The following is a 23,847-nucleotide window of genomic DNA, read 5'->3' as shown; positions in this document are numbered from 1 at the left end:
CAGGTCTTTCCTTGACCTGGGGGCACAGCAAAAAATATGGCTTCTAGTAAGTTAACAAGGCTGTTCTATGTTTTTGCAGTGTGTCTTAGTTGTACTGAGAATTCTGATCGAATGTCAGGTAGATCATGTAGAACATGTGTGGGCAAGGTCTTTCTTTAATATGATCCAGCTGACCTTGTTCTGAACCCCAGATGATCCAGTACCAAACTCTTAGGGAAACATTCTGACAAAGTTCCATTGAGATTGGGCAAAAATTGTGACCTCTAAAGTGGTTACAGTAATGTCATTGACATCACAAAAGGACAGAAGACAGACACAAGGTGTGACCACCCATCGATTTGACATCTTGATCAGACACAGTGTTATCTTCAAGAAATACAATCTGGAAGTACATGCCACCATTAATATATATAATCACAATATCTCACCTTTAACTTTTGGCTCAGGTGTGCAGCAAGAGGACCATGATGGTCCTGAATCGCTCACCTCTTCCCTCATGACCCATTTTTGAGTATGACGTTGTTTTTTCTATTATTTGACATAGTGACCTAGTTTTTGAGCTCATGTGACCCAGTTTTGAACTTGACCTAGATATTATCAAGATAAAAATTCTGACCAATTTTCATGAAGATCCATTGAAAAATATGATCTCTAGAGAGGTCACAAGGTTTTTCTATTATTTGACCTACTGACCTAGTTTTCGAAGGTACGTGACCCTGTTTTGAACTTTACCTAGATATCATCAAGATGAACATTCTCACTAATTTTCATGAAGATCTCATGAAAAATATGGCCTCTAGAGAGGTCACAAGGTTTTTCTATTTTTATACCTACTGGCCTAGTTTTTGACCATACCTGACCCAGTTTTGAAACTGACCTAGATATCATCAAGGTGAACATTCAGATCAATTTTCATGAAGATCCATTGAAAAATATGGCCTCTAGAGAGGTCAAAAGACCTCTAGAGAGGTCAAAAGATTTTTCTAATTTTAGACCTACTGACCTAGTTTTTGACCACAGTTGACCCAGTTTCAAACCTGACCTAGATATCATCAAGATGAACATTCAGACCAACTTTCATACAGATCCCATGAAAAGTATGGCCTCTAGAGAGGTCACAAGGTTTTTTTATTATTTGACCTACTGACCTAGTTTTTTTAAGGCACGTGACCCAGTTTCAAACTTGACCTAGATATCATCAAGGTGAACATTCTGACCAATTTTCATGAAGATCCATTCAAGGGTATGGCCTCTAGAGATGTCACAAGGTTTTTCTATTTCAAGATCTACTGACCTAGTTTTTGATCGCAGTTGACCCAGTTACAAACCTGACCTATATATCACCAAGATAAACATCAGACCAACTTTCATACAGATCCCATGAAAAATATGGCCTCTAGAGAGGTCACAACGTTTTTTCATTATTTGACCTACTGACCTACTTTTTGATGGCATGTGACCCACTTTCGAACTTGACCTAGATATCATCAAGATGAACATTCTGACCAATTTTTATGGAGATCCATTCACAAGTATGGCCTCTAGAGAGGCCACATGGTTTTTCTATTTTTAGACCTACTGACCTAGTTTTTGACCGCACATGACCCTGTTTCGAAACTGACCTAGACATCATCAAGATGAACATTCAGACCAACTTTCATACAGATCCCATGAAAAATATGGCCTTTAGAGAGGTCACAAGGTTTTTCTATTATTTGACCTACTGACCTAGTTTTTGAAGGCAGGTGACCCACTTTCAAGCTTGACCTAGGTATCATCAAGATGAACATTCAGAACAACTTTCATACAGATCCCATGAAAAATATGGCCTCTAGAGAGGTCACAAGGTTTTTCTATTATTTGACCTACTGACCAAGTTTTTGATGGCATGTGACCCACTTTCGAACTTGACCTAGATATCATCAAGGTGAACATTCTGACCAATTTTCATGAAGATCTCATGAAATATATGGCCTCTAGAGAGGTCACAAGGTTTTGCTATTTTTAGACCTACTGATCTAGTTTTTGACCGCACATGACCCTGTTTCGAAATTGACCTAGACATCATCAAGATGAACATTCAGACCAACTTTCATACAGATCCCATGAAAATATGGCCTTTAGAGAGGTCACAAGGTTTTTCCATTATTTGACCTACTGACCTAGTTTTTGAAGGCACGTGACCCAGTTTCGAACTTGACCTAGATATCATCAAGTTGAACGTTCTGGCCAATTTTCATGAAGATCTTGTGAAATATATGGCCTCTAGAGAGGTCACAAGGTTTTTCTATTTTTAGACCTACTGACCTAGTTTTTCATGGCACATTACCCAGTTTCGAACTTGGCCTAGATATCATCAAGATGAACATTCTGACCAATTTTCATAAAGATCCCACGAAAAATGTGACCTCTAGAGTGGTCACAAGCAAAAGTTTACGGATGGACGGACGACGGACGCTGCGTGATCACAAAAGCTCACCTTGTCACTATGTGACAGGTGAGCTAAAAATACAAATGCAACTTTATACTTACTGAAAATTAACTTTATCAACTGAAAATTTAGTTTCAAATATTCCTGAAGTTAACACTCGACACCGTAATATATCCTGAAAAAGAAAAAGAAATCGTAAACATACAACAGTTACATGAGCTGATTGCAAAACACATACGCCACCAAATGACAACCAAGTAAAAGCATTAATAGGTTTCAACATTTTCAGTCTTTTCACTTTTCGACCTGGACCTATGACCCCCACTCCCCCTCAAAAGGAACCACTCATAACCACAGAATACAATCCAATCAAATTTGGCATGTCTCAAATAGCGTAAATGCTACTGTGACAATTTGACCTTCAACCTAATGACCCTAAAATCAGTGGTCATCTGCTCACCAAAGGCATTAATCTGTTGAAGTTTACTGACTGTAGGCCAAAATGTTCTCCAGGGTCAAAAGTCATCAATGTTTTGAGTGTGGGAGCTCTCGGTCAAAGGATATTTTACCCTCTGTTTCAGACAGACTGCTAAATTTGGGTTTGCTCTGTCATTTTCATTCAGCACAGTTTGTAATGAAACAACATAGAAAGTCATTCTGAACCTACAGAAAACTAGAAAATGCTTTTGTAAAAAAGCGCATGTCTCCCCCAATGCAAAGTCCTATAGGCAAGAAGTCAATTGGGGTCAGGAGCGAAAGTCAAAGAGACACTGATGGTTGGCTGCAATAGGGATCATCTACTTGGCATGTCTAGTCATCCCGCTAAATTTCAACACTCTTGGCCTAGTGGTTCTTAAGTCACTGTTCAAGCTCCTGTGACCTTGACCTTTGATCAAGTGACCTCAAAATAAATAGGGGTCATCTACTCTGCATGTGCAATCATCCTATTAAGTTTCAACATTGTAGGTCAAGTGGTTCTCAAGTTATTTCCAAAAAATGATTTTACATGAACCGGCCACTGTGACCTTGACCTTTAATAGACTGACCCCAAAATCAATAGGGGTCATCTACTCTGCATGTTCAATCATCCTATGAAGTTTCAACATTCTGGGTCAAGTGGTTCTCAAGTTATTGATCGGAACTGGTTATCAATGTTCAGGCCTCTGTGACCTTGACCTTTAACGGAGTGACCCCAAAAACAATAGGGGTCATTTACTCTGCATGAACAATCATCCTATGAAGTTTCAACATTCTGGGTTGAGAGGTTCTCAAGTTATTGATTGGAAATGGTTTTCCATGTTCAGGCCCCTGTGGCCTTGACCTTTAACAGAGTGACCCTTAAATCGTTAGGGGCCATCTACTCTGCATGCCCAATCATCCTATGAAGTTTCATCATTCTGGGTCAAGTGGTTCTCAAGTTACTGACCAGAAATGGTTTTCAATGTTCAGGCCTCTGTGACCTTGACCTTTAACGGAGTGACCCCAAAAACAATAGGGGTCATTTACTCTGCATGAACAATCATCCTATGAAGTTTCAACATTCTGGGTTGAGAGGTTCTCAAGTTATTGATTGGAAATGGTTTTCCATGTTCAGGCCCCTGTGGCCTTGACCGTTAACAGAGTGACCCTAAAATCGTTAGGGGTCATCTACTCTGCATGTTCAATCATCCTATGAAGTTTCAACATTCTGGGTCAAGTGGTTCTCAAGTTATTGATCGGAACTGGTTATCAATGTTCAGGCCTCTGTGACCTTGACCTTTAACGGAGTGACCCCAAAAACAATAGGGGTCATTTACTCTGCATGAACAATCATCCTATGAAGTTTCAACATTCTGGGTTGAGAGGTTCTCAAGTTATTGATTGGAAATGGTTTTCCATGTTCAGGCCCCTGTGGCCTTGACCTTTAACAGAGTGACCCTAAAATCATTAGGGGCCATCTACTCTGCATGCCCAATCATCCTATGAAGTTTCATCATTCTGGGTCAAGTGGTTCTCAAGTTACTGACCAGAAATGGTTTTCAATGTTCAGGCCCCTGTGACCTTGACCTTTCAAAGAGTGACCCCAAAATCGTTAGGGGTCATCTACTCTGCATGACCAATCATCCTATTAAGTTTCAACATTCTGGGTCAAGTGGTTCTCAAGTTACTGACCAGAAATGGTTTTCAATGTTCAGGCCACTGTGACCTTGACCTTTAATGGAGTGACCCCAAAATCAATAGGGGTCATCTACTTTGCATGACCAATCATCCTATCAAGTTTCAACATTCTGGGTCAAGTGGTTCTCTAGTTATTGAACGGAAATGGTTTTCCATGTTCAGGCCCCTGTGACCTTGACCTTTGATGGAGTGACCCCAAAATCAATAGGGGTCATCTACTCTTCATGACCAATCATCCTATGAAGTTTCAACATTCTGGGTCAAGTGGTTCTCTAGTTATTGATCGAAAATGGTTTTCAATGTTCAGGCCCGTGACCTTGACCTTTGACGGAGTGACCCCAAAATCATTAGGGGTCATCTTCTCTTCATGACCAATCATCCTATGAAGTTTCAACATTCTGGGTCAAGCGGTTCTCTAGTTATTGATCGGAAATGGTTTTCAATGTTCAGGCCCCTGTGACCTTGACCTTTGACAGAGTGACCCCAAAAACAATAGGGGTCGTCTACTCCAGCAGCCCTACAACCCTATGAAGTTTGAAGGTTCTAGGTCAAATGGTTCTCCAGTTATTGCTCGGAAATGAAGTGTGACATACGGACGGACGGACGGACAGACAGGGCAAAAACAATATGTCTCCTAGGGGAGACATAATTACATCAGCATATGTACACAATAAACACAGTTAAGGTAAATTGAACATTTACCATTCTAAGTCAAAGTTTCAGATTAATTGTGGACCCAGTTAATAATTAGGAGTTTTCAGTTACTACAGACACTCACATGTAGAATAACAAGAGCTTGTAGAATACGAAATGCCCCCCTTGATGCATTCAGTAACTGCCCAAGGAACAGAAATTATTTGGTCACTGTGAACTAGACGTTTGACGTATTGACCTCAAATCAATAATTATGGTCATTTACAAGTCATAAGTGACCTCCGTATCAAATGTGATCTTAGACCAAAGCATTCTCTAGTTATTTGGCAAAAACAGTTCTACTGTTCTGGATCAATGTGACCTTGACTTTTGACCTACTGACCTCAAAATCAATAGGGGTCATCTGCTGGTCATGATCAACCTACCTATTAAGTTTCCTGATCCTAGGTCCAAGCTTTCTCAAGTTATCGTCCGGAAACGGTTTAACTGTTCCCGGTCACTGTGTCCTTGACCTTTGACCTACTGACCTCAAAATCAATAGGGGTCATCTGCTGGTCATGACCAACATCCCTATTAAGTTTCGTAATCCTAGGACAAAGCGTTCTCAAGTTATCGTCCGGAAACCGTTCTGACTGTTCCCGGTCACTGTGACCTTGACCTTTGACCTACCGATCTCAAAATCAATAGGGATCATCTGCTGGTCATGACCAACCTCCCTATCAACTTTCATGTTTCTAGGCCCATGGGTTCTTGAGTTATCATCCGGAAACCATTTATGTTCCTGGTCACTGTGACGTTGACCTTTGACCTACTAATCTCAAAATCAATAGGGGTCATTTGCTGGTCATAACCGACCTCCCTATCAACTTTCATGATCCTAGGCCCAAGCAGACTTGAGTTACCATCTGGAAACCGATTGGTCTACATACTGGCCGACACACTGACGGACCGACAGACATCTGCAAAACAACATACCCCTTCTTCTTTGAAGGGGGAACATTACATGACCCTAAGTAAATCACTTTTTGAAATACATAAAACGTAAACTTTTATATGTCCATTATGCATATTTTTGAGTAAGTAAAGTCTCACTGAGTGAAATCCCAAAAAAATCCAACATGCAAAACTGAACATGTCAAATAACAATCCTATGATGTTTAATGGCTCTAAGTCAAATATGTATTGAGACATCTGGACGGACAAGGATAAATCAAACTGCCTCTCCCCTCCACATTTTCAGGGCGCCGCAAAGCTCTAGCTACCAAGGTAACAGACAGAACTAACTAACAGACTGGTGGCTAACCGTTAGTTCCCTGTTACTGGTGGTGGTAATATACTTTACTCCAGTGTCTAGGATTAATGTTTATAATGTTTAATAAAAGCCTACCTGTTCAGTGGGTGTGTAATCAGGCTGTTTTACTATATGCACTCTGTCTAAAAAACTGAAAAGAGAAAAAGAATCAAGCATTAAGTTTAAGTGAAACACAAATCATTAAGGAAACCTTTTAAAATAACAGGGCCATGGACCCTTAAATCTCTCAACTGATTATCATTTCTTTTCATGGCAAGATAGGGATTACTAGCATCAAACTTGGATTACATCAGTATGACACAAACCAACTTTCCTGAAAACATGAGAGGAAGTCCTTAACCTTTAGCCTGCTGGCGGCATGTAATTCTGCCTATGCGACCAGTGCAGACCAAGATCAGCCCGCACATCTGTGGTCTGCACTGTTTGCTATTAAGTCAGTAAACAGTGAACACCCCTACTGCCCAAACTGAATGATGAACCAGTCCATTTTAGAAATTTAGCAGGGTAAAGGTTAAAAGTATTTCTATTTTAAGCACTAAGTGACCCCCAATCTGACTCACTTGAATAAAACTGAAAAAGAATATACCAGGATGCTTCTGATCTAGTTTGGAGAACAAAGTGGCAGGGGTTTCATTAAGGGGTGGGGATTTCCCACCTGGAAAACCCCAGCACTTGTCCTGTAACAAGTCAAGTTCAGAATGGGGCAAACAAGTATGAAGGAGAAAGAAAGCAACGTCTTTCTGTGTTCCACCTCAAGTATAATTGCCTTGGACCTTTAACCAAGCTTGAGTTTTAGTGTAACATCTAAAATACTAGGAAAACAAACAATTATTGTTTTCTTCTAAACAAATGTTTTGGGCCATTATTTTCATACTAGATGCACACGAGCCTGCCCTTTGACCCCTAACTGTGACTTTGATCTTTGAGATAGAGTCTGTCTCATTGAGTTAAACATTCATGCCAAATATAAACAAGATTCCTCAATGCATGTCAAAGTTATGGGCCAGACAAGATCTGACATGACCTTTGACCTCCAACTTTGACCTTGACCTTTGAGATAGGAACCTGGGGTTTGTGCATGACACTCCGTTTCTCTGAGGTTAACATTCATGCCAAATATAAACAAGATTACTCCATGCATGTCAAAGTTATGGTCCATACAATCAAATCCGGACAGACAAACGAACGCACACACTCAGGTACATACACCGAACAGCCATTTGGACAACTATGTCTTCGCTTCTGCAAGCGGGCTCGACAAAAATTCATGTGAGAGTTTGGTATCCCAGCCTATTTACTCATGTAATGATGACAAACAAGTGTGCTACAAATCTTACAGTTTTCAAGAAAAAGTGGACCTAAACACAAAAAAATTAACCAATGTTGATCAAGTGACAACAATATCTCAAAAGTTTTTTTCGTAAGTCAGACTAGATAATAACTACTATACTATGTACTGCCCTCTGGGGGCAAAAAGGGTTTATACAGTCAGCAAGTCATTTTCTTTTTGTTTAAAATCTTCAAGGACACAACCATCTTCTTGTTTCATGTATGGGCTATAAAAATCCTCCCAACATCATAAATATCACAAATTTTGTGTTTGGGAATGTTGCCACCATGTTGTGATATAATTCAAACATGTCAGTCTTAATGTACTACTACTATTTTGGGATAAAACACCTTAAATACTGCCCAGTGGTAGATATATTTGTCAACACAAATTGTACTGTTACAAACGCAGCTGTCAAGTTTGCACATAATAAAGTATTATAAAGTAATGCACATAATGAAGCTGACACTATATTTTGTTGTTCAGACAATTGTCTCAACGGAATAAATAAACAATTACGAGTCAAGGAATCAAAGGAAAGTCACTGCAGTTTATGAATCTGCATGTATTATTCTTCGGAACATTTTTTAAAAACAAACGTGCAACTGAAAGGCACTGTTATACATGTTCAAGACAATTGACGTATTTTGTCTCTGAGAATCTGGTGCTTCATCAGTTTTCCATTTTCACATTTTTGTTGGAACTTTCTATTTTGGAATATGCGAGGGCGTCTCAGTAGATACTGTAACATAGGAGCAGGTCTATTTTTGAGGTAATTGGTTTTACAGCTTTTTCCAAAAGGTACTAATAGTTTTACTTTAGAATCAATATAATGTAGGCTGCTCTAGCTTAATTGTATAAATACCCATAATGCAAATATTTGGTCAGAGTAAACAAGGGGCTAAAATGGACCTAGGTCACTCACCAGAGGAGGACCTTGACCTTTAGACCTTGCTTCTGACCAAGTCTGGTGAACCATCCATTAAGCAGTTTATTAAAAGTTATTAATTACTTTTGCTATTTTTTGCTGTGATGGCCCCAAAAATGTACAAACATTTAAACAAACTGGTTCATACAATGTTGCTGAGACAAGTTTGGTGAAGATCCATTAAGTGGTTCTTAAAAATCTGCAGCACTGGAAGCAGTTTACAGAATTTTCTATTTTAGCTCTGGCGGCTCCATTAAATGGCCATCTGAATAAACTCCCAGGATGCTATAGAACAAATTCAGTGAAGATCCACATAGTGGTTCACAAAAGTCGTTTAAGGGATTTGTTTCTATTTTTAGCTTTGGCAGCCCCTTAAAAGGGTTAAAGCTGAACCTTTGAACAAGCCTGAGAGAGGTCGATGCAAGGATGCTACAGATTAAGTGTGGTGAAGATCCATCAAGTGGTTAAGTCAAGTGAAGGAAAGGAAGTCATCTAAAGTTCTATTGGGGCCATTAAAAAGGATCAAGCGGAACCATTTCAACACACTCGGAGAAGTCCACACTAGGATACAGCAGGCCAATTTGGTGATGATCCATCTTGTGGTTCCTGAGGATATGTCATTTGAAGTTTTTTTCTACTTCTATCTCTAGCTACCCCTAAAACGTGTCAAGCAGTTCAATTTGGACAAACTTGAGAGGGGATCATGAAAGAATGCTACACACCAAGTCTGATGAAAATCCACTGAGTTGTTTATGTATGAGAAGAAGTTGTTTTAAAGGTTAAAGCTAGTTCAAGAGAGGTCCATGCCAGGATGCTACATACCAAGTTCGGTGAATATCACTTAACATAGAAATGTTACAATACACTTCTGCAAAGTTCATCGGCAAATATTTCAATATAGGAAAAATGTATTGTTTTAGGCAATACAGGCACATATCACCTTCAGCCTATACATAAACCACTGGCCCCTTCATTACATTCTTTTCATAAACTCTGATTTTTAACTCAATGCCACCTACAAGTCTTGGTGAGAACATTAATTTTATTCTGATCAACATTTTATATTCAATAGGAAGTCCTTCCTACTTGCCAGAACGTGCTTGTCTGTTACATGGAGGTGCAGTCCTGACATAGCATAGCAGTGTTTCTACCTGACAACACATTCTCCCTACCCGGTCCAATGTATGAAGTATAAGGTATTGGTAAAAATTACTGTATACAGCCCATTCCTTGGTTTACTGGAACACAGCCCACCCCATTCTTGAAGTCAAAGGTTATATGCTGCCTACAAGTTGGTACAGAGCCCATTCCTTGTGTGTAGTCGACTACAGGTTGGTGCAGGACAGAGTTTTACGAGTCAATATGTGGTAAAGACAGTGAATGACCAAAGTAGTGAAAGGAAGACTTCAATCTGGATCTGTTGACCAAACCTTTTGCTACAGACCACCCATACACAGCTCAAACTTCCTGAAACCTCAAAACAACATGGTTTTTACCCACATAAGATCAACTTTAATTCATACTCAAGTGACAAAGCACAATGCATTTAAATATTAAAATGCAGGTAAAGTATATCAGTTTTGTATAATCTTTACAAATATTTTCCCCAGCTGTAACCAGAGACTGTGTGAAGCATAAATGCACCTAGAAATTAGGTCACATGAAGAAGGAAAGACTGATCACAATCAGTCCTATATTGTATTCCAGTTGTATTGTATTGACTTACACAGCTACTACACAGCTCAAGTATGTCTGATCTATCTTCAGCTCGCTTACGCTATTTATAGCTCACATGTTATAAATAATGAATTTTCTGCCTTGTTATGAAGCAGGCTAAGTCACAAAGGAACATAGCAACCGTCTCCCTGTAACTGATCAATGACTCGGCTAGAATCGTTCATATAGAGAATAATTCTCTGAACACCACTTTAGAGCACACTGGTGCAGTATGTGAAAATAGTTCTGCTGATGTTTTTGACATGTGTAAGCTGAGACTGATGTATTAATTTTACAGCTTCATTTGCACTTTTTCCTGTATACAACAAGAGCTGTTAGTAAAACACATAATGCTTCCATCCTTCTATTATGGTCTTTTTCGGGTGTGTAGGTGTGCAGTATGGATATCTTTATCAAGAAACACAAGACATAAGGAACTTTCTGAGATACATGCCCCACATACTATAAGGTTCTTAGTGCTATTTTTAACTAAGTAAATGGCTGTAACTCTTGTCTTAAAGAAATCCCCAACATAGTCCAAAGGGCAGAATTTCACATGTTGAATAATATTCCTGTATTATGTTTTCATGTCTTCTACTTCAAATACTTTCTGAGATATAAGTGAAACAAACTTTAAAGCCCTTTATGCATATTTTTAACTAAGTCAATGGTCGTAATTCTGGTCTGGCTAAACGAAATCCGAAACAAAACCTAGATGACCATCCGAGGTTTTGCCATGTTAACTTTGACTTCTAACTGTGATCTTGACCTAAGAGCTAGGGGTCTGGGTTTTGCGCATGACACATCATCTCATTATTTGGAACATTTTTGTCAAGTGAATTCAAAATCTCTTGATGGATGGCAGTTATGGAACGGATACGAAACAGACCCTGTTAACCTCTTAGTTTGACCTTGACTCTGGGTCTTGAGCTTGACACGTCGTCTCATTACGGTGAACATTTATGCCAGGTTATTTATGAAAAATCCCTTCATGGATGGCAGAGTAATAAATTATGGACTGGGAACAAAGTGTGAAGCATGGATAGACGGAAAGATGGACAGAAGTAAGGACGCAGCCTATTTCTATGTCCCACTTTTTTTCATCAAACAAGAGGGCCATGAAGGCCCTGTATCGCTCACCTGTCCTATTGACCTAAAGATCATCAAGATTAACATTCTGACCAAGTTTCATTAAGATATGGTCATAAATGTGGCCTCTAAGGTGTTAACCAGCTTTTCCTTTGATTTGACCCCGTGACCTAGTTTTTGACCCAACATGACCCAGATTTAAACTTGACCTAAAGATCATCAAGTTTAACATTTTGACTAAGTTTCATGAAGATATAGTCATAAATGTGGCCTCTCTCTAGAGTGTTAAAAAGCTTTTCCTTTGATTTGACCCCATGACCTAATTTTTGACCCAACATGATCCAGATTCGAACTTGACCTAAAGATCATCAAGTTTAACATTCTGACTAAGTTTCATGAAGATATAGTCATAAATGTGGCCTCTAGAGTGTTAACAAGCTTTTCCTTTGATTTGACCTTGTGACCTAGTTTTTGACCCCAGCTGACCCAGATTTAAACCTGACCTAAAGATCATCAAGATTAATATTCTAACTAAGTTTCATTAAGATAAGGTCATAAATGTGGCTTCTACAGTGTTAACAGCCTTTTCCTTTGATTTGACCGGGTGACCTAGTTTTTGATCCTACATGACCCAGATTCGAACTGGACCTTTAGATCATCAATATTAACATTCTGACCAAGTTTCATGACAATATAGTCATAAACGCGGCCTTTACAGTGTTAACAAGCTTTTCCTTTGATTTGACCTGGTGACCTAGTTTTTGACCCCAGATGACCCAATATCAAACTCGTCCAAGATTTTATTAAGGCTAACATTCTAAGTTTCATTAAGATTGGGCCAAAAATGTGACCTCTAGAGTGTTAACAAGCTTTTCCTTTGATTTGACCTGGTGACCTAGTTTTTGACCGCAGGTGACCCAATATCAAACTCGTCCAAGATTTTATTAAGGCTAACATTTTAAGTTTCATTAAGATTGGGCCAAAAATGTGACCTCTAGAGTGTTAACAAGCTTTTCCTTTGATTTGAACTGGTGACCTAGTTTTTGATCCCAGATGACCCAATATCAAACTCGTCCAAGATTTTATTGAGGGTAACATTCTGACCAAGTTTCATTAAGATTGGGCCAAAATTGTGACCTCTAGAGTGTTAACAAGCTTTTCCTTTGATTTGACCTGGTGACCTAGTTTTTGATCCCAGATGACCCGATATCAAACTCGTCCAAGATTTTATTGAGGGTAACATTCTGACCAAGTTTCATTAAGATTGGGCCAAAATTGTGACCTCTAGAGTGTTAACAAGCTTTTCCTTTGATCTGACCTGGTGACCTAGTTTTTGACCCCAGATGACCCAATATCGAACTTGTCCAAGATTTTATCGAGGGTAACATTCTGACTAAGTTCCATTAAGATTGGGCCAAAAATGTGACCTCTAGAGTGTTAACAGTCAAATTGTTGACGACGGACACAGGGCGATCACTAAAGCTCACCTTTGAGCAGGTGAATATAATTCCTTAAACCAATGCTAGAATAATTAACTTAATTTCATGGTGACTTCATCATATTGACATTTGCATGAATAAAAAGCAAGTGACAATAGCATTTCAAATTTCTATATATAGTTTAATTAAAGGAACATCACGTTTGACATTACAGTTTTAGCCATGGACTTGACAGATTTGCATATAACTTTAAGGTACATTCTATAGCCAAAATATCGACATTTTAGTGCTTGTCTTTACAATCATTTTGCGAATTTTTACTGAAGAATTACAAAATTTGATGAATGAAATGCCTATTGAAAATGATTTAGCTCTCCTTTGAAGTATATATCTTGAAAAACAAATGCCAACTTGTACCCGAAAATCCGGACAGAAGACAGAAAAAAATATTTTTAGGTGGTCATATTTTTTCAAAATCGACAGCTGCTACATTCAAGCATTATTCTGCCTAAAATTGTAACCAAACGTACCTGGATAAATATTACTTCCTGCGAGCAATCAATTTTTAAATTATTTGATGAAAAGTCCCTTTTATAGTCGAAAATTTTCAGATAATTTTTATTTTCTCTTTTTTCATGCAGACATCATTTCGCAACTAATTTGAGAAAAACCCATGCTATCTATGACAAAATCCAATAATATCATTACAAGGGCAATACACATAAAATTCATAATGTGTCAATTTTATTTTTAGAAACGGTTGCAGTCACAAAGTTTTGACAGAATAAAATGTAAATTTCAGCATATTTTTTCACACAAAAATGTTTTTAGTGCGTAGAAATGTGATCAGGCCTAACACATGGCCTCGTGGATTTCATGATTTTCGGCGCTAAACTTTGAAAAACGTTAAAGCACAGGATTCACAAACTTAAATTTATGCTTAAATCTATATGCGATTACATTATGCATATAATTATAATTCACGATAATATCGCATATGAAAGTAACTGGAATAAATTTGGACTATTTCCTTCGGAAGTTTAAATGACTGTCTTGTAAAAAGGCCCTTTCCCTCGGTTTACATATTTTGGACAGGTCTTGTTCTGGGACTAGGAACAGTGGTAAGTGCAAAGTTTATATAGATTTATATAAATTAATCATTTTTGCAACGAGTTCAAATTTAAGTTTGATTATCAGTCGATCTATTTCAAGATCTGAGAATGACTTCCCTATTTTTGGGCGGAGAACATAGCATAGCATGCCTTGTATCACTGCCGCCATAGATTATCATTAGAACCCTGGTAGATTACAAACAAATCATTCTCAGATTTTGGGAAATAGAGTCGATGCAAAATTAACGCATTGTTTCATAGATAGTGAATCGAACAGAATAGACAGAATAGATCATCGTCATAGAAAAAATACGTTGATGTACTTTGATTTTTGAATTGACATAATTTGAACATAGACTCTGCAATTATGCATAAATATGTCTGATCGGACGTGCTGAATCATCCGGAAAAAACCATAAATATTTTAAAGTAACATTAATTAGAATCAAGTCTACTGTGCATTAATCCGTCTGTGTTTGTTTCAGATGAATGAGTACCTTGCACCATGGAACAATGTCATTTGCAAATTTTTTGAACCTGTGCTGGGCGTTCACATTGAATTCTTGTTCAGCAGGAATACTTTGATGTCGACCAACAGTACAGCTAGGTAAATGTCAATGTTCTATAGTTTTCTATATATCTACAATAATTTTGTAAAAAAAAAAAAACAATGTCTATAAGTAACCCAAAGAAAGGACACCTCTGCATAGCTGACAAGGTCAAGGGGTCTGAATGAAACATGATCATGCACCAAAATATAAACAAATTTATACAATGGAATGAAAATAACATACAATAGGCCTATATTACAGCAAGATGTGTTTTAAAATAGTATCATAATTATTTATTTTACATGGCTGCTGAATTGTTCAACTTCATAAATCAACTGTGCTGTAGACCTACAGAATCAGCAAAAAGAAATGAAGCTACATGAGTAGTTTTAAGATACATTAATCCACACTTGTCAAGATTCCATTTATAATGCTGATTTTCCTTTAGGTGGTTTTCAAAATAATGAAGCTTTTTCTTCTTTTTCACCTTACTTTAATTCAGTTCAGTTTTGAATGTGTTTTGGGGAAATCATATCCAAATCAATGTATTCAAGAAATGTGTGCAATTTAGATGAATGGCTCAAGCATTTTAAATTTTATGTTAAATTATATAGCTAATTTGTCCCCTCTGCACCAAAAGTGTGACATTTGCATGAAGGATAGTTTTCATCTGTGTTTAACTTTTTCAAACCAAACTTAATTGTGACAGCTTTGGCTTTTTATGAAATCTAAACTCTGCACTTTTAAAACAAAATACTTCTTTTCATTAACACATTTTATTCTTACCGTAGTATATGTTTGTGATGGAAGCCCCTTCATAAAAATAGTGATACTTTAAAAGTTGAACACAACAATTCAAAAAACCCCATTACTTTCTTAAGTCATTAATATTTTCTAAGATCTTATCCTTACAGCTCTGAAGACACCTTATGATTTTATTGTTTTATAAATCAACTTTCTCAGAATCTTCATATATGTTTATACACCCAAAAATTCCCTTGTAAGTATTCTTTAACTAAAATGGGTTTTCCATTTAGGGGGAAATAAAGTAAAAACCCAGATGTTTTACACTGATTTTTAGTATGTGTCCCCTGTGCACTCTTAAAATCACCAGAAATTTTGAAATTTGGAATGTGGTTTTATAAACCTGCAAAATGTGAGGAAAAAAAGTTTATAATAAAAATTAATTATTTTTCTTTCAGCAAAACTTTTTCTAGGTAAAATTTTATTTTTATGTCAGTTTTGTGCAGAAAGGGTGTTTTTAAAAAACCAAAGTCCACAAACATTTATTAATTAAGTTTCAAAACTATACACAAACACCTATTCATATATGTTGAAAAAAATTACTGTTATACATATTTCCTTCTCATAAAACACTGCAATATTTATCACCCATCTTACTGGAAATTCTCTAACTTATGAACTGAAGGCTGTTCAAAAATATCTGATTGGTATTTCTCAACACTTTCCCAAAGTTGTATATTTCCTTAAATTTTGAATTAATTTGCTATCATAAAAACAGGGACCACCAAAAGAAATAGGTTTGAATTTCCAACCCCTATGTCACACTTTTGCTTCATTATTTGAAAACCAAAATATTTTTCCTCATAGTTTTTTTTTATGCTAATACATACTTATTTCAGATGAAAATATAAATTTATTCAAAGAAATAATGGGACAATGAATGCTAAAAATTTGCCAAAAACAAGAACTGCCAATTACACACCCATTTTATACAGGTAGGTGTTTAAAAGTGTTTTGAAAATAGATATGGCTTCAGCACTTTATTTTACAAACTATAATATGATTTTAGAATTATGTACATTGTACTTTTAAATTCTTTTTAATGTGAAGTGCTGGCAATGGAAATTATAGAGAAATCACAGTTAATTGTGAAAGAAAATTTTATGTATATATAAATGTCCCTGTTGGGCTTTTTTTAGTTACAGTATGATATGGTGAACAAAATCCCTCAATGCACCCAGTTCTGGAGCTTTTGCTAGACTATGAACAGTAGAATCAAAAGGTACAGGATAGTTTGGGAGCTGCATTTGAAATTATTGTTTATATTTTAATTATTTATTTATCAGTTCAATGAAATTGGTACATCAGCATGAAGTGGACAGGCACATTTTGTCAGGACTATCAATTTGATTATTTGTTTCTTCAGTTATTATGTCATTTTTCTTTTTCAAATTGTCATATCATAGTTTCCCTTCATACTTTTGCATTAAAACCTTTTTCTGCAGATTCCATCATATTCAAATGGATCAGGGTATACTCATGGCAAGCAGCAGAAGTATACACATACTATAGTGGTTTTTACATCTGATGACATTTTTCTAAAGTCATGGTCCTTTTAGAATCTTGAATTAAATGAAAGAGTTTACAGTTTCTTTTTTTTTGTTCTTTGGTACTCAGCTCCTCCTCCACTTTTATCAATGCCCTTGAAACTTGTAATACACTTTGTACTTAAATAAAAAAATTAAGGCCTTTATCTATTTTAGCCTAAATCTAAATTTGGAGTGTTATGCCCCTTTTTATATTATAAGATTATATTTATCTCCTCCTACAGTTTCATCTGTGTCACAGTGCAAAAAGTAAGTTGATATGAAATTATCAACATAAAGTAGGCATGCACATATTGCAAGACTTCATTTCAGGTTACTTTTATTTGAGTGATGTCCTTTTAAAATATCAAAAATACACTTGTACATTGTGTATGCCTACTGACAGTTTCAAACAATTCATAAGAATTAGTATACATTATGGACATGAAGTGATATGTGCCTATATATGTGTTAGTTGAAAATGGAATGCATGAAGACATACAAAACAAATATACATATATATCATCGGTTTGAATTCAAACCCTGATTTCTTAGTCTTTTTTAAATTGTGTAGGTACTGTTTTCCACTTCTTAATGACATTTTGTTGATAATGTCTGCAGACTGATAATATTATAATTGTAAGATTTTACATTCTAAAATTTTTTGTTTATGAACATATAAAAAATGTTAAGTTTATACTAGTGTGAAAATGGCTAAATTTTTCCATTTCAGATGATCATCTGAAGAGCCACAATTGTTTAAGCACTGGTCAACAAAAACTGAACTATTTGATGAATCATACATCTGCAGAATGTACTACCATATTTCCAGAATCAGAGAAATGAAATATCAAGTATAAGAGAGAAAGAAAAGTATGCATCATTTTATGAAGAACTGCCTAAGAATAATTTGCAAAATACATTGAAATGTAACAATTGCTAATTGCATAAGGAAGTTAAGGAAGGTGTACTGTTCTGGAAAATTGGTGTCCAGTGCAACATTTCTTTTCCAATTTTGTGAGCATAATTCTGAATAAAAATTGCACATGGGTACAGGGAAAATACAAAAGGTTTTTTTTCCAAACGCATTGGGGAATCAGAGAAGAAATATCAAGAACTAGGGAAAAAGAAAATATTGTCATGAATGAAGAACTTACTTTTTATTAATTTACAAAATACTTTTTACCCTCACAACTGTTAATGATTTTAATGAATATGGAAGTTTAAAGAGTGGGGACTTTGATTAATCTTCAACTTCTTGAGCATAGTTCTACATAAAAATTTTAACTTTATAAAATAGCCTTGTAGAAAAAAGTGTAAGACCTTTCATACTTGTTTATAGAAAATGTTTCTGGATGTTTCAATGTAAGTTTGCTAGACCCAGCCCCACTAGCTCCTAAGTAGTCAAGGTTCCCACTTTGATGTCAAAGGTTTTAAAAGGGTCTGTTTCTGTCTGGTCAAACTGCAATACATAAGGGATTTTGGAATTACTGGGCATAAATGTTCACCATAAAGAGACAACGTGTTATGCGCCAAGGGACCCCAAACCCTTGCTCCAAGGTTAAGGTCACACTTAGAGGTAAAAGGTTAATAGAGTCTTTTTGGTGTCTGGTCTATAACTCTGCGATCCATGAAGGGACTTTTAGATAACTTGGCATAAATGTTCCCATAATGAAACCGGGTGTCATGTCCAAGCCCAAGACCCCTAGCTCGAAGGTCACATTTGGGAGGTCAAAGGTCAGATCAAAAAATGACTTTGTCCGTAGAATTTCTTGTTCATGCATGGAGGGATTTTGATGTACAATGGCAAAAATTTATCATCATCATGAGATGGTGTTGTCATGAGTAAGAACCAGGCCCATTTAAACCTTTGCTGTTACTATAAATAGCTATTACTGTAAAGTTCTATTCTATTAACCCTTACCATGCTGAACATGATTTATTCTGTCTTTGCGACCAGTGTAGATCATGATCAGCCTGCACATCCATGCAGTTGATGTGATCAGCACTGTTTTGCCATTCACTCAGTATATTTTGGTAACATCGCGTTTTAACAGTTAATGGTACTGTCCCAAAAAAAAAAATGGCAAGTTCATTATAAAATTCAGCAGGGTAAGGGTTACATTAGCCCCAGGAGAAAATTAAAACTACTTTTCTGTAGTACAACACGCATGTTACATCTAATTTTTGATGTATTTTTACGTAAGGTACCTGATAAGTACTTTTGTGTGGACATTTTTCAGATTAACTTCTCTTTGTTGTCACTATAAACAATATATAGACAACATTTTATAAAGACCCTAGGGAGAAATCAAGACCATTTAAAATCCACTATTTGGAGAATAAAGGGGGGTATAACTACTCGCCCCGGCGTCGGCGTTACCCTTTTGGTTAAAGTTTTTCGGCAACCTTTGTTTTTCTGTCATATCTTTTTAACTTTTGCTTGTATCTTACTGTAACTTCACTAAAATTGTCCAGTATACAAACAATATATGTGTAGGGGTGAGCCCATTATACCAAGGTCAAGGTCACCAAGGTTATACTTAGGTTATTTTTAAGGGGAAAGTTTTTCGGCAACCTTTGTTTTTCTGTCATATCTTTGTTAATATTGCTATTCTTACTGTAACTTTACATAAACAATTTTCCAGTATACAATCAAAGTTTGTGTGGGGGCTGAGCCCATTATACTTAAGATCAAGGTCACCAAGGTGTTATTCTTGGGTTATTTTTAAGGTTAAAGTTTTCGGCAACCTTTGTTTTTTTTCATTCTTTGTTACTATTGCTTTTATGTACTGTAACTTACATAAACATTGTCCAGTATAAAAATCAAAGTTTGTATAGGGGCTGAGCCTATTATACCCAAGGTCAAGGTCACCAAGGGGTTTATACTTAGGTTATTTTTAAGGTTAAAGTTTTTCGGCAACCTTTGTTTTTCTGTCATATTTTGTTAATATTGCTTATATCTTACTGTAACTTCACATAAACATTGTCAGATTAAAAATCAAAGTTTGTATAGGGGCTGAGCCTATTATACCCCAAAGGGCAAGGTCACCAAGGTGTTATACTTAGGTTATTTTTAAGGTTAAAATTTTTTGGCAAACCCTTTTTTTTTCTGTCATATCTTTGTTACTATTGCTTATATCTTACTGTAACTTCACAAAAACATTTTCCGTATACAAACAAAGTATGTGTGGGGGCTGAGCCCCTATACTTAAGGTGAAGGTCACCAAGGTGTTATCTTGGGTTATTTTTAAGGTTAAAGTTTTTCGGCAAACCTTTGTTTTTCTGTATATCTTTGTTACTTTTGCTTATATCATACAGTAAGTTCAACTTTGTCAGCATACAAACAAAGTATGGTAAGGGCTGAGCCCATTTTACCCAAGGTCAAGGTCCCCCGAAGAGTTATATTAGAATTTTTTTCATGTTTTTTTTTCCGAAGCTTTGTTTATAGACATATTTTGCTATTTTAAAAGTTTAAAGATTTAAATTAAAAGTATTTGCTTATGATCATCTGCATGTGTGGCTACATACCCCCTAACTGTAATTGTGTTTTTGATAGAATTATTCCCCCCTTTTTTGCTTAAACTTTTTTGCAATCTTCGCTCTCTGAATACTACTTTAATGCAATATAAGAAAAAGACTTGAAACTTTAAATGTATCTTTATCATCATCATCTCATGTGTGGTAACAATCCCCCTAACCCTGATTTGTATTTTGACCAAATTATGCCTTTTTTTCTTAAAAATTTTTACAAACTTTGTTTTCTGGACATAAATTTGGTGCTCTTAAGATAATGACTTGAAACTCAAAATATACTTTATCATCATCATCTGCATGTCTTGTAACAATCCTAATAACTCAGATTTGTGTATTTGATGGAATTATGCCCCTTTGGTATCTTTCTTTTACAGTAGAGGTCTCTTATTCAGACAAATATTCATTTTACTGTCAAATCCCAGAATAGTGGAGCGCGCTGTCTTACGGACAGCTCTTGTTCTGTGTTACTTTCAAATTTTAGGTGTATTTTAAGGTACTTCTTCAGGTAAGGAGTTTTTTTGTGGACTTAAAAAATCAAAACTTACTTCCCTTGTTGCTACTATATAAAACGATTATTCTTGAAACTTTTTACGTGGTTGTTTAGAATTGGATATGTCATTGTTTTGGCTTTCTGTCTACCAAACTTATAGTTTTGTACAGAAATGTTTTTTATATATCTTTCTGCGAGCATATATTTAACATCCCGGCACTCTTGTTTTATTTTGTTCATGCCAAGAGCTGTATTGGCAACAGTATGTATGATGAAAATGTCCTTAGGCAGGGGACGTTGCTAACTCTGTTACAAAATTCTTGTTGTTGTTTTTTCTGGAGTTGTTGCCACATTTGATTTTGAACTAATACATCACATCGTGAACTCGTGAACTTAAGTCGAACAAATCCATCCAACTGAATTGAAACTAGGCCCTGACTTTTATGATCGATTATTTTGTCTGGAGTTGTGGCCCTTCTTTAACGACGGATGACAACTACATTGTAGATTCCTTCTCTTCATTTCAAATAAAACTTGTTAAGCATCATAAACATTATGTAGAAAATGCGCATTTGTTTCTTGTTCAGTTGTTTAACTTTTTATATTTTCCTTAATTTAAAATTATGGACTCATCGTTATTATAAAGTTATTGAATGAGACATTTTTGTCGGGCATCATTCTAGTTGCTTTTCAACCCTCCGTGAAGGAATATTGTCAAACTATACCGATAAGGGGAAGAGTTTGCTTCCTTTTATAGCACAACTGTCTATGCATTATTGTGCCTTGCTCAAGATCAACACTTTTATTTGTGTGAACTGCATGCATTTGTTATACTGCAAAATAAAACAGTCATCATTGATTACTTAATTGTCGTCATTTCATCCTTTTTATCGTAAATAGCACAGTCATACACAGAAGTGCTGTATACTAAACAATTTCTCAAATTCAGACCAAAAATTCTATCAGTGCCCATTACATAAAATATATTTCAAACTTTTGCAGGGGGAGACCCCTGACTCCCACTCACGTGGGAGCTATGTGTCTCACCGGTGACACATTCTTTCTAAACTGTTGCCTCGCTGCATCAAATAAAGGCATTTCTGGATCCGGACTAGCCTGGGAAGCCGTTGACAATTTAAATTGTCAGAAGAAAACTTACCTACATTAAAGACCAACTTAAATTGTGCTAATTAATGTTAATTGGCATTCATCCGAGTTTCTGATATTGTCGTTTGCAGGTAAAAAATGGTTGGAAATTGTCAGATTTGGGTTCCCAGGCTAGATCCGGACCTGCCCTTAAGTATGAAAAGGCCCTTTAGGTCGATGTCGGAAGAGGGATCTAGCAAAGTTTTACAAACATTTAAGCTTATCAACGACTTTGGCAGAGTTAGAAGTTGTTCTGTTGTCAGGCTTAAGATGCAGGCATACTTTAACTCCAAAACGAAAGCCGTTTTTTTGTACAATAAAACTCCATCAAGTTTGAAATAAAAAGTTCAAATGGTTATGAATGTTGTACAGTAATCATTTTGCGTACAGACTGAAGTATTACCATTAGTGGATTTATGCGGAGGTCGTGGGTGTGTGTGTGTGGAGGGGGTCACGGGTCGCCCCCCGCCCTAAAATCGCCGGGGCATAGGTTAATTTGTCTATAGTTCTGTGTAAAATAATTGCAAATATACATTTTTTTTTCGCTCGCTCGCTTGGGGAAAATAATTTGTCTTTTATTTCTGACTGAAGAATATGAAATATGCATTTTTTTCTCACTCGCTACGTCGCACTAATGATTTTATCTTTTGTTCCGGCTGAAAAATATGCATATTTTTTCCGCTTGCTACGCTCGAAAACTTAATCTGTCTTCTGTTCTGGGTTAAAAATAAAAAAATGCATTTTTATCTCTATCTTAGGTAAATTTGTCTTACTTGTTGTTTTTTTGTTATTATTATTTTTTTTATTGATGGAAAAAATGCATTTTTTTCTCGCTCGCTATGCTGGCACATTTAAAATCTGACAGTTTGCATGAGCTCCAAAAAATTATTTTAGTCCTAGGTAAACCCCCTCCATGAAAATCCTCCAAAAAAAGAACGGCTAAGAAATTCCGAGATACTCGCGCAAGAATAAGTTGCAATTCATATTAGCATGTTATTTGTGTTGATTTTGTCGCAAAACCTGTCCTTTGTCAATAACAATAAAGTACCCAGAATGCACCCAAAAGGATCCATTATTTTCATAGTTTTCCGGGGAATCATCCCGGACCCCCTATTTTTCTAGTCTTCAAATATTTACGCCCCCTCTTACACCAAATACTGTAATCCGCCCCTTTAGGTAGTCAATTTTTTAAAAAGTTAAGGATGTAAGAATTTTTTTACAAGTTTGAACGATAACGCTTTTATCATATAAGTAGACCGTTTGAAAAAATGTTGGATAGTCAATGAATCAGATATTCTAGATTTCATTTAGGTTGTTAGAATATTTTGGGAAGAAAAAAAAAGATTATTCTTCGAATACTTTTTGACTGTACTATTAGAATAGTATTATTGGATCTATAAAATCTTCCGAGAATGATAATCGGGATAAAGAAAAAATCTCCCTACAGGTAAACGGCGTGAAGAACTATCCTTTTTATTATTGGCGGGAATCGAGCACGTTTTCACCGTGCAATATTATATTTAAAATAACAAAAAGTATCCGTCATGTCAACAAAACCCGATGAAAACAATCGTCGGAAGCATTTTAAAGTATATTTTCAATCGTAAATTGTCAGCCCTTTAGAA

The 23,847-nt window shown here is 36.2% G+C and overlaps 1 protein-coding gene across 1 annotated transcript in view; it reads right to left on the bottom strand.

The window, feature by feature from the left end:
* Positions 1–23,847, bottom strand: part of LOC123549097 (guanine nucleotide-binding protein G(s) subunit alpha) — a 112,520-nt gene that overhangs the window by 20,607 nt on the left and 68,066 nt on the right. The window contains exons 6-7 of the mRNA XM_045336905.2: positions 6,630–6,684; positions 2,533–2,606 (exon numbers count right to left, since the gene is read on the bottom strand). Of these exons, the coding sequence (XP_045192840.2) occupies positions 2,533–2,606; positions 6,630–6,684 (129 nt within the window). The remainder of the gene's footprint in view (positions 1–2,532; positions 2,607–6,629; positions 6,685–23,847) is intronic.

The sequence above is a fragment of the Mercenaria mercenaria genome, chromosome 6, assembly GCF_021730395.1.
Source record: "Mercenaria mercenaria strain notata chromosome 6, MADL_Memer_1, whole genome shotgun sequence".
In the NCBI taxonomy this organism is placed as follows: domain Eukaryota; kingdom Metazoa; phylum Mollusca; class Bivalvia; order Venerida; family Veneridae; genus Mercenaria; species Mercenaria mercenaria.
Note: the sequence above shows the minus strand (reverse complement) of the source record. Positions and strands in the feature narration are given on the sequence as shown.